This window comes from Hesperophylax consimilis, chromosome 12 (genome assembly GCF_061612785.1).
Source record: "Hesperophylax consimilis isolate HC1 chromosome 12, BYU_Hcon_1.0, whole genome shotgun sequence".
In the NCBI taxonomy this organism is placed as follows: domain Eukaryota; kingdom Metazoa; phylum Arthropoda; class Insecta; order Trichoptera; family Limnephilidae; genus Hesperophylax; species Hesperophylax consimilis.
In genome coordinates this window covers 21,753,486-21,770,068 of record NC_142847.1, presented here as the reverse complement: position 1 = coordinate 21,770,068, position 16,583 = coordinate 21,753,486, and the positions used below count along the sequence as shown (strand labels likewise).

Genomic DNA, 16,583 nt, shown 5'->3' with positions numbered 1-16,583 from the left:
CTAGGTTTGTGTAACATGGTTTGTGATACAAAAGTGAATAAAATGTATCTGAATACTTTACGTAAATGAATTAATGTTAGCAAAATTAAAATATAAAATGCATATTTTTTCGTCTCCCCCGACATAAAAACTCACCTTTCGTGATAATAAACCTAAATCTAACTGTTTGAATAAGAAATATTACTGAAATTATAAACATGTTATTTTACGTTATTGATATTATTGCTTACTAGCAACACTTAATTTTATATTTGTGATATTTCTTTGGTTATTTTTCTATGGATTTTATTGTCAACAACTTGTCGAAAATGGGGTATTGTATTTTGTTCTGCATCGAAAATTTTGAAGTCGTGTATTTCAGTTTATATTGCTTGCCCCAACCTAATTCTTTCGGATTCGGATTCCCCGGCCCAAAGTTAGTATAAAGATGTATAAAGATAACTAGTTTTATTGTCAGAAAGCGTTCAAAATGGCCAGTTAAATTATTTGTGCGTCGAAATTTTAAAGTCGTGTAATTCAGTTAATATTGCTTGCCGCAACCTAATTCTTCCAGATTCGGATTCCCCGGCCCAAAGTTAGTATAAAAATAACTAGTTTTATTTTTTAGGAATTTCGCCCATGAACCGAAGTTTACCCCACAAATTTTAAACCTTTCTCCTGAAAATATCACAAAAAGGTGGTAACATTTTGATTTTTGATATTTTGACAGCATTTTTTTTTCCAACAAAACTGTGCAAAAAAAACCACAAGAGGTAATTTTTGAGAAATTCCATTTTCAGACTAAATCACTGTCGTAATATAAACGTAATTGTACAATATTACAAAACATTAGCAATTTGCTATTAATCACTGATACTAAATTTTAACAACATAAAAAAAAACTTTAACAAAAAAAACTTTGACATAAGTGAATGACAGCTATCCGATTTTCTTTTGTTTAAATTTTTTATATGTTCCACATAGAGTTGACAGATTTATGTAAATGAATTGGTATCTGAACAGCATTCTGGTAAGTGGACACATGATATAATGGTTAAAAACCACATAACTTGTTAAATTGATTTTATTACGTAAATATTTGCACTAAAATCATTTTTTTTAAAGTTACCTGTAACTGTTCTGATATAAGAATCTTTTCTTCATTGGCCTTCTGGAATTTGACTTCATATTCACTGCACCTTTTGAGCTGTGCATCTAATTTGTCTTTTACTTGTCTGAGTTCATCTTCTTTTTGGGTCAACTTCTCTTCTTGTTTAGTCACTTCCAGTAATGGTTTGACCTGGAAATTATAGAACATTGATTAGAACTATAGACATACATAATAAGCAAGCTTTAAACCACTTCTTATGTTAGAATATTTATGCAGATAATGAACAAGTAATTATTTATAGAAATTACCTTAATATAAAGTCGCCACCATTGCCAGTTTCTCAGTTTTAAGTACGCAGCGCAATTTCGTTGAATGATCCTAATGGCGTTGAGTTGCTGCAACCGCTTCTGGTAATTTCTCCTAGCCAAGTATCCTCTGCAGAAGGCTTGGAAGTTGACAATGAGGTCTGTGATCTTGTAGTCCCTCTCTTCTTCAAGATGGGCCAACACTCCGGCTCTGAAGAAGATCTTGGACTGTCCGACTCGGTAGAGGTTCTGGTCCAAGTCTAAGGCTTGGATCATTTGCTCGCAAGCCTTCTTGCCATCCATGAATCCCTTTGCGATCACATTCGGGGTAAGGAGTTCGTATCTCTGCCTGAACTCTTGGAAAGGAATCCTGTTAGGGAATCCTTGCCTACAAATCCTAATTCCTTCCAACACTCCATTACATCTCAACTGATCCAAAACTAAGGGAGCTTCGATCTTTCCTGCGCGCTTCTCATGATTGGGAATAATACAACGGACAAAGTTAGGGTTTGTGTTTCTCAATGTAGCCATAAGCTTGGTCAGCTGCTCCTTGTAAAGCTGGGACACGGTTCTGAACATTCCCTTACGGGTTCTTGATCCAAACTGGGTATCAGTCAGAGCTTGCTGGGCCATGCCGACAATTTCAGCATCCTTCCAAATATGGCAGACAAACGGATCCTGGGAAGTCTGTAAAAGGGAGACAATGTTCTCGTTCAAGGGGTCCATGTTCTTCATGAGCCACTTGGTGGCAGAATAGTCGACTTTTCCGGCGTAGTGAATGATGGCGAAATCAGCCACGCCCCTGAAGTCGGTCTTCATGAACTTAGGATGGACGGAGTGAGCTCCAACTAACTTCTCAACAAAGGACTTGTCGGTGGCTTTGGGGAACCAACACTCTTCATCTAACAGAGCCATGATACCCATAGGCTTGTCGATAAGGTCAATGGTAGGTTGAAGATCAAGACCAAAGTCGATAAACTTCCATTCGATACCTTCTCGCTGGTACTCTTCCTGTTCCAAAATGAACATTGTGTTGTTGAAGAGTTGCTGAAGCTTCTCATTGGTGTAATTGATGCACAACTGCTCAAAAGAGTTCAGCTCGAAGATTTCGAAACCGGCCATATCGAGGATACCGATGAAGGAAGCTCCTTGACGCTTGGTTCTGTCCAGGGAGCGGTTGATCCTGTTAACTAGCCACCTGAACATCCTCTCGTAGCAAGCTTTAGCGATGGCCTCTACGGAGAATTCCACCTGTTCCTTGGTTTGGGCCTTAGTGACAAAGTCACGGCCGACCTTGATGCGGGGTTTTAGGAATGCCTTGGTCATTTCAGTAATGGAAAGACCTGTGAAAAGAAAATGTACAGTTAAATATTGTAAAAATGAGTCACAACAAGATCCAATCATATAAAGGTTAGGAGTAAACGAGAAGATTAGAAAAGAATACAAAGTTACCTAGAAGGTGTGCGATCTTCTGTGCGACCGTGTTGTCAGGCAGAGTAGCCTGATCGGAATTCCTCTCCTGCTTGAACTGCATGTTTCCAAAGAGCATCACGGCGGACACGATTCGGAAGATGGAGCTGAAATCCTCCTGGGTCATGCCCATGATGTTCATGGATTTGATGGTGGCCTGGTACTCCGCTGCATCATCAATTCCAGGTACAGGAAGAGAGCCATAGGACAAGAAGGCGTAGGTCTTGGCGTCCTCGAGGATAAACTCGGCACGGTGCTGGGCAGTAGCTCCGGAGAGCAGCTGGTAGAAGATGTGGAAAGCTCTCTCATCCTTGGCCTGGCGGATGGCACGAGACTTCTCCAGGAGATAGGTCTCGATATTGGCGCCGGCGATGTAGCCGGAGGCATCAAAGTTGATTCGGATGAATTTGCCCTTGAATTCAAATAGTTTATTTTTAAATGTGTCATTTTTTAATGATTCGTCAATTTCGTATCTGTACCCATATATTATAAAAAAATATGTCATTTTAATTTACACTCTTTCGATTTTTTCAATTGTAATAAAATTAACACAATAATAAAACCCAGCTAAATGCATGGGATATGCTATGCAACGTTATACATATTGGCTTTACAGCAAATAAAAGAATATTAAAAAAATAAGAAGATTTGTTCCTGGATTCCTTACGAATCAAAATAAAAAGAAAAAATAAAACATAAAATAAAAAGAAGAAGAAGAAGAAGAAGAAGTATTACAATTTGACAGAAAGCTGAAATGCTCCTACAATCAACGTTTAACAGGGACCTTTCAAACGTCAAAAAAAAACAAACAAAATGGTGTTGAATGACCGTTTGACGACAAGGTTACATTTGAATTTCTGTGAAACAATCTGTCCTAACAGTGCATAGTGTTATTGAACCCTTTCTGTTGCATCAGCAAAATGCGTGCAAATCTCTATGGTTTCATAATTAACATTTTTAACAAGATATAAATTAAACACGAGCAATATTTAATTAGTCATAATTCCATACTTACAAAACGTGATGAGTTGTCATTCTTCACTGTTTTGGCATTACCGAAGGCTTCTAGAATGGGGTTAGCCTGCAGAAGTTGTTGCTCCAATTCGCCCTGTTTTTAAAAAATCATTAAAAAAAAACATTAGCAAACACTCAAAAATTGACAAATAACACAAATTTTGATGAATCTGCAGTCTGTATCTAGTCCGTCAGTCAAAGACAAACAATTTTTTGCGCTTTGTTAGTATGCTGACATCACATATTTTTGTTAAATCAACATTTCAACATAACGCCAACAAAGGAAATAATATTTAATTATTGTTGTTAGTGGACAAATACTTTTTCATATGACTAATCCGTGTAAAAATAAATTACACAAAATAATCCTACCTTGTTTTTTGTGTTAGATTGCAAATTCTGGTAATGTCTAAACCACAACACTGAAATAATGAGGAATTTAAAATCATAAAGTGATGACATGTATCCACAATAATTCTGAATGTTGATAAATATTAATAATAATAAATTGTGGTCTTGAAATGATGAGATTCTTTTCTTGTGAATAGCTCAAAAATATATGAATGCACACAAACAATTGGCATTTACAGGAATTTCTGGCATAACCTAATATAATACTTTGAGGAGCCAATGTGAAAATTTATGTTTTAGTTTAACTACAGGGTGTTTAATAAATGTGGGATATGTTACCTCAAATGTTGTTACAACTGGAACTGGATTCTACTTGTTCAAAAAGCAGCATGTGGGGAAAACAGTTTTAAAAGCTTTTTGTATTATAATTAGGTACCTACTTATTTAAATAAAGGTTATTCATCATTTTTATTGTAGTCACGTAAATTTTATTTTTTTAAATATTTTGTATGTAAAATTTATCATAACTGACAAATGAATAGGTATAAATTTCTAGCACAGGTATTTTGTACAAAAATATAATTAGAAATATTTAACCCCAAAACATATTTGAAATCACACTCTACTATGTGCTTACTCCCATTCAATATTCTAATAATGAATACCCCAATAAGAATAGCAGAGAAAACTAAAAATGTACAGAGAGCCAAAATCCAATAAAATAATAATACATAATAACATTAATAACCATACTTGCTGGTGTTGTTGTTTCTTATTCTGCCAAATATTGCATGGAAATAATAATAGAGAAGAAAATAATAGACCGTTTATTAAAAAAAAAAACAGAAGCATAAAGGGTACATGAGGAAAATAAAGAAATAGATTGAAAAAAATCTATTTCGACGGTCCCGAAGAACAATGTCGGATGTGCAAATGTGCAGTTTTTCAGTAGAGCTTTTTAAAGTTTCGTTTCTGCATTTTTACTATTTTTGATAATATATTCCTCCAATTAAATAAATAGGGTTTAATGCAAAATATCAAACACTGTATTCTTTGATCTCAAAAACAGTAAAAATTGCAGAAACCAAAATTTAAACAGCTCTACTGCAAAAATACAAATTTGCACATCTGACATTGTTCTGCGGGACCGCCGATTTAGTCTCGGAGATTTTTGTTTCAAACCATTTTCACAAAAAAAAATCAATATTTATTTATTTAACTTGCTTATTGAACTAGCAACTCTTGCTTTTTTCTGTAATCAGGTGGTTCCTCCTCGTAAAAAAACATATTACCCATATATTTACTTGTCTAAAGATCTAGAATTGATAGAATTTGAGTATTTCTTTTAACTTACTTTACCATGACCATTAACCACATATTTTGACAGTTCTACTAAATGAAAAGGTCAAAATATTTATTTGATAAAATGCATGTTCTCCCCCATGTACCCTTCATGATGTTAACCCTTCCCATAGCATTCACATCTCATAATATATTTAACACGTAGCACTACTCATATACAAGTCGCCTGCATTTATAAGATAACGAAACATGCAGTACCAGATGTAGCATTCCAATGTTTATGCCAGTTTAATTACATTACATACTTACCTTTTATAATATTTAAGTACTTGTGCATAATGTCTGATCATGTATGTATTAGTATTGGAATTAAACAGTAAATGTTTTTCTCGATTTAAAACAAATCGTATCTAACCATATTATGCCGACCGAATGAAAAAGATGGAAACGACAAACAATCACACATTGATGTTTGGAATGATAATAAATAAAAAAATGGATATGTATAAAAAATTAATCCCAGTCACAGAACAATTTGGTTAAAGGTGAAGTTTTGAAGAATTAAAAAAAAGCAGCAGCAAAAATCTTACAAGATTCTTGTTAGAAGTAAATGCACCAGGAAATCAAAAGTAGCTCCCAACCAAAAATTGGTTGGGAACCCTTTCCCTATAATATGTAAATAAATTGGTCTTGCAAAAGAATAATGAATGATTGTATTTCCAAAAACATTCTAAAGCATATTATGTTTAGATTAAATTAGACCCAAGACTTCCTCCAATATTTTCCTCTTCCATTTGTCTATACTTACTATAATCAACTGTGGTGTCGGTGCCTGCTCAAGGTGGAAGGAGGTGGAAGATCACAAACACCCGTAGAAGTGAATGGCCAGGAAAGAGACGGCGAGACAACGTCAGTGTGGATTTGTAGAGGTTTCCGTGGCCAGAGAGAATATTGACAGAGGGAGGTGACATTAGATATAGAAATAATAAACTCTTCTGTTCAAGGGAAGTCCCTACTAGAGTTCACTTCATGAGGGAAAAACTTCAATCTATAGGCATACCGTCGAGAGATCTTTTACAAACTCTCTCTCTTTCTCATAAACAACGATTTTAAAATAAAAAGAGGTTACAATTGAACTCTCAGCAGCAGGACCATAATCATTTAAGTTCATGTACGAATTCCTGATAGCTAAAAGAAACGCCATACACAGTGAACTTCCAAATTGATTGAAGCCATTCTCTCAAGAATTGCACTAAATAATAGAATGTAAACAAGATGCTTGTGTAAGAGTGTAAAGTGTGCGTAAAGGAAGGGAATAAAACAATATACATACAACTCAGAACACATGCAAACATTTAAAAAATATGTCCCCTTCGAAAGAATAAATAATGTTAAGAATAATAAGTTTATATTTTAAAAAAACTGATAAAGAAAAATAAGTGCATTTTTTTCCAAAAAATTAGCAAGAAAATGGTTGAATAAACCACAAAATGTATTTATATATAGGAATAACTGTTAAAGGTGATTAGATTTGTACTTAAAATGATTTCTTTAATAATATATTATATTCAAGTAAAATTTACTACCCATTAGCTATTTATCATTGAGTGTCAAAAAAGTATGATGGATTACCAAAATTAAACATGCACATTCATAAATATTAAAATATGTTAAGTTTCAAGTGTGGAAAGGAAAATGTAAATCATTAAATTTCTACATAACGGAAGGATCAAGGAAGGAAAAAATATATTTTGTAGTATTTTTAACAACACAATATTGTGCTTACCCAACGAAAAACATCTCGAAAAATCAAAGCCTCAAAGTGTTGAATGAAACAAATAAAATACAAATCAAGAAAATAGAATTAAACCGTGAAATAAGAAGAAAATAAATAGTCAAGAATCTATGTGGGACAAATCGAACTAAAAAATAATAATAGTCAAGAATCTACGTGAAACAAATCGAATTAACAAATAATAAGTGTGGGTGGAAAGGAAATCTAACGGAAGGGTTATTTTGAAGTACTTGTAGCATACAACAAAATACATCGTACGCAATATCAGTATGGATGGATATCTTGTATCTTTTTTTTCTTGAATTTTACGTATATTATGGAAAGTAAATAAAAAAATAATAATTTCATCTTTATAATATATGGAAAATTCAGACTAAAATAATCTTATAAAAAGAATAATTTAAAAACTCTTTTGAAATGAAGGAGTCCTTTTATCCATACACAAAATTGGAGTTTAAAAGAAGTGAAATTTTTGGCAGCATAATTACTAACGAAAAATTTGAAAAAAAAAATGTCACAGCAGTGCGACCCATGCGCCAGACGCAATCTAATTCAAAGCTAAATAATGGCAACATTAATAGAACGTTTTAAAAAAATTACCCAAAGAAAAATGTGAAAGGAAGAAATATTGTAATTATTACCGATCATTTCCAGAGCATCTGGCTAAACGCGTCTTGCATAACCGACGAACCAGCCATTGAAATCGATTGAATGTGGACAAATGGTCTGCTGCCTATAAAAGGCGTTGTGGTCTTGCGATACGAGATTAAAATATTTATCTATGCTTACAAGAGTAGGTACCCCCTATCGAGCCGTTTTGTAATAAAATACACAGTTCGAAAATGGCGCCAGTTTAGGTTTAGGACATGAACTGACATCTGGCGGATCTTACTCTAAAAAGAGCGGCAATATGAGGTCAGATGCCAAAAAGAGGGTTGCAAAAATTTGCATAAATCAATTAATTTTTCTTTTAAATTCATTTGTATCCAAAACCGCGAAAACCGCCCATCATTGCAAAATGGGTTGAAAAGTAAAACTCATTCATTAATTTTCCCACATTTTTTCAACTCGTTTGTTTCTAAATCTAACTATTAAATCAAAAAAAGGTTAAAAAGCAAAGCAAAGGTGTCTAATTATAATTTACAATGTTAAATTGAAACGATGCCCATAAAAATATAACGAGATCATTATTTAACTCACGAACTATCATTAGTGCTTATGCTTGTAATTTATAATTCGTACGTGCCAACATTAAAATTGTTTATATGAATTAAAAAAGATCTCCAATCGATCTTTTAAGTAGCTTATAAAACACTTTCCCGCCGGCTACATTTACAATAAAGGCGGCAAAGGAATGCTAAGCTAAAGGCAACAACATTATTTTTATGGCTACCAAATAAGGGAAATGAAACCATGTATAGAACACCTCTGAATATCTATATCTTTGGTTTGTACAAGATTTTGCATCGATGGTTTTACAATTAATTCAAAATTTTAAAAATTAAGTTTAAGAAATTATTATGTCGATCTAGGGTTGAAAATATTACTTATTTGGGTAAAACCACAGATGGAGTTTACTCTTTTGAAAATGGAACGTAATCAGTCAAAATGTCGCTGATTCATCACCGACACGACCGGTGACTCGCAACAGCCATATTCGTTTTACAAAATTTGAAATAAGAATAGGGAACATGAGACCATCTGGCGGTTTGAGAAACTAGAAAAAGGTCGTGAGTGTTGCCATACAAATAATACATAAAGAAAATATTTATACTATTTTAGAAAAACTATAATGGGTACTTCATTGGGTATCTGATGCGTCACGATACAAAATAATAAGAAAAAACGTGAATGTTGTGTAAAATAGAAATAATTGTTCAATATATTATTTATATTTTCCGAAATAAGAATACTTAAGGAATATATTATATTTGTGGGTTGGAAGAAAACTAGGAAAAGGTTTTTGTGTTGTTTATCATATTTGTTATTATACATTTAAAAAAAAACAAAGAATGTAACGAAATAAATCGTGCATGCATTTCCACACATTAAAAAAATTGCAAATTAATATGTAAAATAATACAAAATGCACACGATTACTGATAAGCGACAAACACGAGGTAACCACATAATTATATTTAATAATAAATTTAGGGTTCTTGTGTTGATGGCATGGAAAAGGGGTATGGTAAATGGGGTACAAAAGGAAAAACTCAACCAAACTAAAATATAAAACGAGTAACAAAACAAAAGCAGTGTCATACAAATGAATATACATACATTATTTTTCGTAACAAACAAGTCATATTTTATTTACAAAAGTGAATAACGAAACTAAACTCTTAAAGATTTCTTTGTAGACCAAAAGTAACGTATATATTATCATGGACACGTAAAAGTTTCTAAAAATGCAAACATAACAATTATTGTTATTTTCGTAATTAATTGTTTTTGAGAACAGAAAAATTAATTTCGACATAAATTTAATGCGTGTCAGCTAAATATAAAGGTCATAACGATGACAAGATGGCAAAAAAGCATTTTCGAAGGCAAAATCAAAATATGTGGAATAATCGGTTTTGCAATAAACGAAAAGTTTCCGCGTCAACAAAAAACAACAATTTTCAAAATATAACATTTTCTAGGAAATGTGATGGTTTATATAAACATACTACGCGAATTTTTATAATTACTTTTACGTGCCAAAAAACATACAAGAAATCTGCACATTTTTAAATGCATTCGAAAGCTTTGTACATAATAATCTATTTGTGAACCCAAAGAAGAAATAAAATTTCAAATATACAGGATTTTCCAATAAGAGGTGTTATTTTGAATAGCCCGCTATTTCGCTGTCATTTTTTGACATTTGACAAGTAGAAACTACGCCATTAATAAAAATGGAACGATACACACTTCAACAACGCATTGAAATTATTAGAATTTACTTGAGTGAATCAAATGCAAATCATCTTGAGTGATGAGGCCCATTTCCACCTCGGTGGCTTCGTCAACAAGCAAAATTGTCGCATCTGGGGCTCGGAAAACCCAAAAGTTATTGTTGAAAAGCCTCTCTATCCTCAACGTGTGACTGTTTGGTGCGGTTTATGGTCCGGCGGAGTCATTGGACCTTACTTTTTCGAAAATGAGGCTGGAGCAACAGTTACGGTGAATGGATTGCGCTATCGAGAGATGATTAATGATTTTTTATGGCCGGAATTGGATGGTATTGTTCTGGACAACGTTTACTTTCAACAAGACGGCGCTACGTGCCACATAAGCAACGAAACCATTGATCTTTTATGATTGAATATCAAAATAACACCTCTTATTGGAAAACCCTGTATTTGGGTTTTTCATAAAAATTGTACAGTATCTCTAAATAGTATAAAATAAAGTCGCTATCCGCGTCTGTCTGTTTGTGCCCTTAGTTCTCCTGAACTACGCTACGGATTTGATAGCGTTTTCACTATCATTTAGAGAATTTCTTCCGTAAGTTTTATATAAATAAAACAGAAATATAATATTTGTAGAAAGTATAGAAAAGTTGAGCAACGCCAAATGCGTCAGATAATTTAGAATAATTATGATCGATATCTCGACAACAGTGCAAAATACAAAATTACTGATTGTAAATAAACGATGATTAATATTATTTTTAAACCATTCTATGTATACCCAAACGATAAAAAACTTATCAATTTTATAGATAAAAAAAGTTTTATAGATATGTAGCCAGTGTAGCCACCAGCTTATTGATTAACCAAAAATTTATTTAAAATACGAACAGTTTCTGAACAGAAACAAAATAAAAATTTCGTATTTTTGAAAATGCAGGAAGAGTTCGAAATTTAAAATCAGAAAAATGACCAAAGTCGTAATTTGTATTCTGCTTGAATTATTACGTTCGTTCCTAATTTAAAAAAAATATATAAACAGAAGATTAGCCATATTCTTACCGCGCCCGATCCTTTGGGTTTGGAGGCGGCCACATAGGCGAGGTACTGGATGACTTTTTTGGTGTTTTCGGTCTTACCGGCACCAGATTCTCCTGTACATAGGATGGACTGGTCCTCGCGATCTACACAACAAAAAACAGCCAATTAAATACAGATACAATAATTCAGAAACACAAGTTTAGCGTTGATCGGATGAGAATTTAAAAAAAAACATAGGAAATCAGGTGTTCAGAACTTGCGGGAAAAGCTTGCGTATTTTGAATGTGTTTTGTTCCTCAGATTTATTGGCTCTTCATTTTTAATTACACATTCAAAGGCTGTGAGGTTTCTATCAGGGTCTATCATTTCTGGGGATGCTGTATTGAGTCTTTTTGAAGAAATGAAGGAGCAAATTTTGTCCTTAAAGAAGTTGGGGGAAACACAAAGCCCCGAAAATCATTTTAATATCAACCGGAAATAATGCAACGCTGATTTAAGCCTTAGACACATGCGCGCATCATATGGACGTGGCAAATATAGTATTATGTGTTGGGGTGACACACTACGATATAATCTTACTCAGATCAATGTGGGAACTGCCGTCGAATATCATTTCTTTGTATGGGATCTGTCACTTTGACAGATCACAGCGCATATCGTCGCCACGCCCACACTTATAACACATCATATTTTTAGGTGTGAGAGGTCTGTATGGGATTGTATGGCGAGCAATATGAGTTATATAAAACGCTTTGAACTTATAGCGTAATCTGTCACCCCCTTTAAGCGCTATGGATAAAATTAAGAAAGGGACGCTAAGATGGTTTGGGCATGTAGAGCGGATGAACGAAGTAATTAATGTTATGAGAATATATACAAAAAAACTTCTAATGTATCAATAAAAATACAAGACGCGGAAGTGAATGGTAGGAGTCGGAAACGCCCGAGGAAGACGTAGCACGATCAAGTGAATCACATATCGTGTGCTAGATCGTTGCTCCACCGTGGAAGCACGTGTCAACACCGAGAGGGATCAACAGCAAGATATTTGTTTATTACATGTCAAGATTCAAAATAACGGAAGAGTATATATGAGACAATGTATGAATGTGAATGAAGCAATGTGTGTGTGCTGATACAGAGTTGTGTGACAGTCTATCTTCTCTGCCTACCCCTGCAAAGGAAAACGGCCTGATGGTTAGTTATTTACTCGATATCTTTTAGTCAGTGAATCTAAGCCCACATTATATTAATATCTTCCAAATAAAGGTCAACTTTGAGACGAGAGAACTTATCGATATTATTTTGACAAAAAAATTTGAACTGTTTGAAAATTAGGGACTGGCGACGCAATAAGTGCATATGAAATCCTTGGCTCTCGAACGATATCGCTCAGCTCGGCCCGTCAGAGATGACGTTTTAAAACAAACAGCAGTGGATGCATCTGGTTTGGAAATCGTTAGCCTCAAAAGCATTTAGACGAATTGTTTATGTATCTATTTTAAAGGTGAGCCGCTGATAACGGTGCATTCCAGAACTCTGTTTAATGCCAGAATTTACCCAATGGACTGTGTGTACGTGAAACAATAATATTTCTATCCGTCCGGTGAACAGAACAGAATAATTGATCGAGGTATGAAAATATTTCTGCATAAATGCCTGTCAAAAGCGTGCTGAAAGCTTTTAAAGGTATAGATGAAACGAGGAAAGCAAAACAAATGCAATTATGATCTTAGGAACAACTAACTATCACGCTATATATATCCACACTGCAAATATGATGGCACACAACTTTGTTTTTTTTACATCAGTTCCACACAGGAGCCTCCGAGGAAAATATCAAAGACCAAGACCTTGTCAACCATCACCCCATGAACCTGGGCACCCCTGCTATATCATCAAAAGTAGTGACCATGACAGAGGTGTTGATTAATTATCCAATGAATGGTTAGGCCCAGTTGTTTCGCAGAAATTCACGTGTGACAAAATCATCAAATGGCCATTCAGCCACATTTTTTACATTTTCAGCTTTCTATCAAATTGTAATAAGCTGACAAGCTTAACAACATGGTAGTTGTCTCTCTTGCTGATCACAATTTGTTCAAAAGCAGAAACGGACTTTGAATCGGCATTTAACCGAGAACTTTCAACTGTAAAAAAATGGCGCTGAATGGCCATCTGACGACAATGATATATTTAAACATATTCATCAAATTTCAAAGTTAATTTTCAAGCTCTGTAAAAGTAAAAAATACGCACCATGGTGCTTTTTAAAACCTTTTCATTTTCCCATGAACCATCTTATTGTGGCCATTTAAAACCTTTTAAACGATGGAAGCGCTATCAAATTTTGTCTACCATTAAATGATATTGAACTTTCATCACAATTACATCTTACTCCCCTTTCGTTTTATTATACAGGCGGGGGCAAAAGTAATCACCCTATTGGAAAACGCTATAACTGTTGCAAATGGCGCCAAATGTCAATTCGGTTTTGACATTTGTGAAGTAAACAAACGCAGAATACAAATCGACAAGACATGAATCGATTATGGATTAAATAAAAAAAAATTCACAAGCAGTACCAAAGTTTATCATTAAAAAAAAATTACAGCGAAAGAACATCGGGTGATTACTTTTGCCCAACCCTGTATAATTGCGGGCCAGCTGCTTCACATAACTGAAATAATAACAGAACTTGAAGATTAACTTCGAAATTTGATGAATTGTTCAAATTCTGGGAAACAACCAGTCGTCGGTTCCAAATTCAAATTTCGATGTATTTTTTTTTTATATTTGGGCCTAAGATAAAAAAAAAAACAAAAGATTAGTGACGAAATTAATCTGAAGCATGTTCGTTCTTACCTTGCAGCATGGATCTGTAGGCATTGTCTGTGATGGAGAATACATGGGGAGGTACTTCGTGGCGTTTGATGCCCTTGTACCTCTCCATGATATTCTCCGTGTAGATGGGCAGCCGCTTGTATGGGTTGACCACCACGCAGAAGAGGCCGGAGTAGGTCTGTGGAAGAAGATAACAGAGATTAGTTCAAATAAACCTTTTTAATAAACTCTAAATAGAGACAGTGATATTAAACATACTAATTTCGGTTGTCGGTGCATAAAATTATTTATGTTCAATGAACTTTTAATTTTTAAATTTGGAACTGATACCAAATAATACATATTGATAGAAGTAAGATAACCAGTAAGTGTATAGCAGACATAGGGTTAACATTAAGAAAATTACAAAGTATATATACGAACCGTCCAATGACGGTGTACAACAGCATGTTATTTCAAATGATCCGCATAAGCGTAAGTAAATAATATATGTTTCAAGCTGTTAATCAATACCTGCCTAATTGAGAATAACTTTAAAAAAAAAAATAATAAAAATAAAAAACTGTGTATAAAAATAACTGTGTAATAAAAACGTGTTTACATATATGTATAAATCATATAAGAAAGGCGATAAATTAGGAACCAAAATTATTTTATTAATTAATTCTGTATGTGAAATGAATATTTTTCATTTAAATTTTTGGCTCGTTTACCTGGAAAATTCATATAAACACACTTTTATTATAAATTTTAAGCTTGGAGGAGATATGATTTTGCACGCAAAGGACACTATTAAAAATACTGCATATGGCATGATCTACAGTTTCCATTTTATCCTCCATTACTATTGATATTACGAAATTTTTTAGATCTCTCTAATTTGTCAACAAAAAAATATTATAGTATAAAGAAAATTTACGACATTTGTTTTTGAAAGGCAATATTCACAAATCCTACAATTATAATACCCCGCGATTTTTCGTCTGCTCTAGTATATTATAAGATGTAATTGTGATGAAAGTACAGTCTCATTTAATGGTAGACCTTGATCACCTATCCATCCTCTCCACCATAGCTCATTACAGAAACCGACATTACATCCGGGCATAGTACATTCAATTCTTCGGCTGGCTAAGTTCTCCATCACGACACAAGCAACATTTTCCGTTTACTGTGGTGTTAGTAGAAGATTTTCAAATATTGTCAGCTTATTGGTAACCCGCGAATATATGTCTTTCTTTAAAAATGAAAAAATAGCAAGAAGGAGTGAAAGAAGGAGTAGCGAAGAAACCAAATGTGGGAATGTAAAAACAGCAACTACGACGCTTAAGGCCCCGTAGTAAGCGTTCAAAAATGGTTTGAAAGGGAGATATGTAAATACGAATGTTAGAGGGAGCGCGCTAATATTAAAACACGATAATAATTAAGCGAAAATTGTGAAAATATTTAATAAAACACGACTCGTTTGAAATGGAGCAAAAATCTCTCGAAAAATGCTTTAGTTGCATTTAAAGATACACTGTGAATTTTTTCATATTATAATATAATAACATATTAAATAACAGAAAAAATGTGTTTTTAATAATTTTCAGACTGACTTTGAGATTTTTTTCTATAGAGGGAATTTCATATAATTAATGTTTCGGCATTACAATTATATTTTATTTTTATTTATTTTATTAATACAAGATTTAGAGGGTACATATGGTTTTTGTGATATTTCACCCTCCATGCTAGGGATGACCCTGTGTTATGGCGGGTGAATTTTACAGTTTGAACAGAATCTATACATTACTATGATATGAAAAAGAAAAATAATAAAAACGATGAAGAGCTAGTTAGGGTTGCAAGAAGAGAATGGAGAAGTTAGAGAATTATAAGAAGATTATAAGAATTACTCAAATTATTAGTAAATAGATCAGACTAATTATTTATTTACATACTATACCGCTAAGTTAGGGAATAAGGATTATGTTATGCTATGTATTATGTGTTTATAATGTATTATGTGTTATAATAAGTTATGTTTTGTCTGAAAGGTGATTAAATTGATAGATATATAGATATTATCATCAAAAATAACATATATTTTTTGGAACTTAAACATAAAGAGTTAAAGATTGTTATAAATCGGTAGAAATTGGATATGTGGGGGCTTAACATTGAAAATTGAAACTGGATGTATCGACCTGAAGGTTGTAAAATGTTTACACCTTTTTAAGGTTCTCAATTGCCGAGAAGGGTTAAAAAAAATTAATTGTAATAAATAATAAATATTTTGTGTGTTCTGGAAGTTTTAAATTCAGTTAGGAATACAAATTCTAATCTTCTACCTATCATTTTCCGGTTCTATAATAATGCGGTGGGCATTAAAAGTATGATAAGAGCATTTATGACGTGAAAATCATGATTGCATGCAAGCAGTAACATTAAACAAAATGGCCACTATCGTACAGGTGTCAAATCAAACATTG

The 16,583-nt window shown here is 33.4% G+C and overlaps 1 protein-coding gene across 6 annotated transcripts in view; it reads right to left on the bottom strand.

Moving 5' to 3' along the window:
* zip (myosin heavy chain 10) overlaps nucleotides 1-16,583 on the bottom strand; it is a 165,302-nt gene that overhangs the window by 35,730 nt on the left and 112,989 nt on the right. For 3 of the 6 annotated variants that reach the window (XM_089638211.1, XM_089638212.1, XM_089638214.1), the window contains exons 2-9: nucleotides 14,131-14,287; nucleotides 11,287-11,408; nucleotides 6,341-6,364; nucleotides 4,570-4,599; nucleotides 3,881-3,973; nucleotides 2,848-3,277; nucleotides 1,399-2,738; nucleotides 1,109-1,279 (exon numbers count right to left, since the gene is read on the bottom strand). In XM_089638211.1, the coding sequence (XP_089494337.1) occupies nucleotides 1,109-1,279; nucleotides 1,399-2,738; nucleotides 2,848-3,277; nucleotides 3,881-3,973; nucleotides 4,570-4,599; nucleotides 6,341-6,364; nucleotides 11,287-11,408; nucleotides 14,131-14,287 (2,367 nt within the window). The remainder of the gene's footprint in view (nucleotides 1-1,108; nucleotides 1,280-1,398; nucleotides 2,739-2,847; nucleotides 3,278-3,880; nucleotides 3,974-4,569; nucleotides 4,600-6,340; nucleotides 6,365-11,286; nucleotides 11,409-14,130; nucleotides 14,288-16,583) is intronic. The other 3 variants (XM_089638213.1, XM_089638215.1, XM_089638216.1) reach the window with 1 other exon arrangement.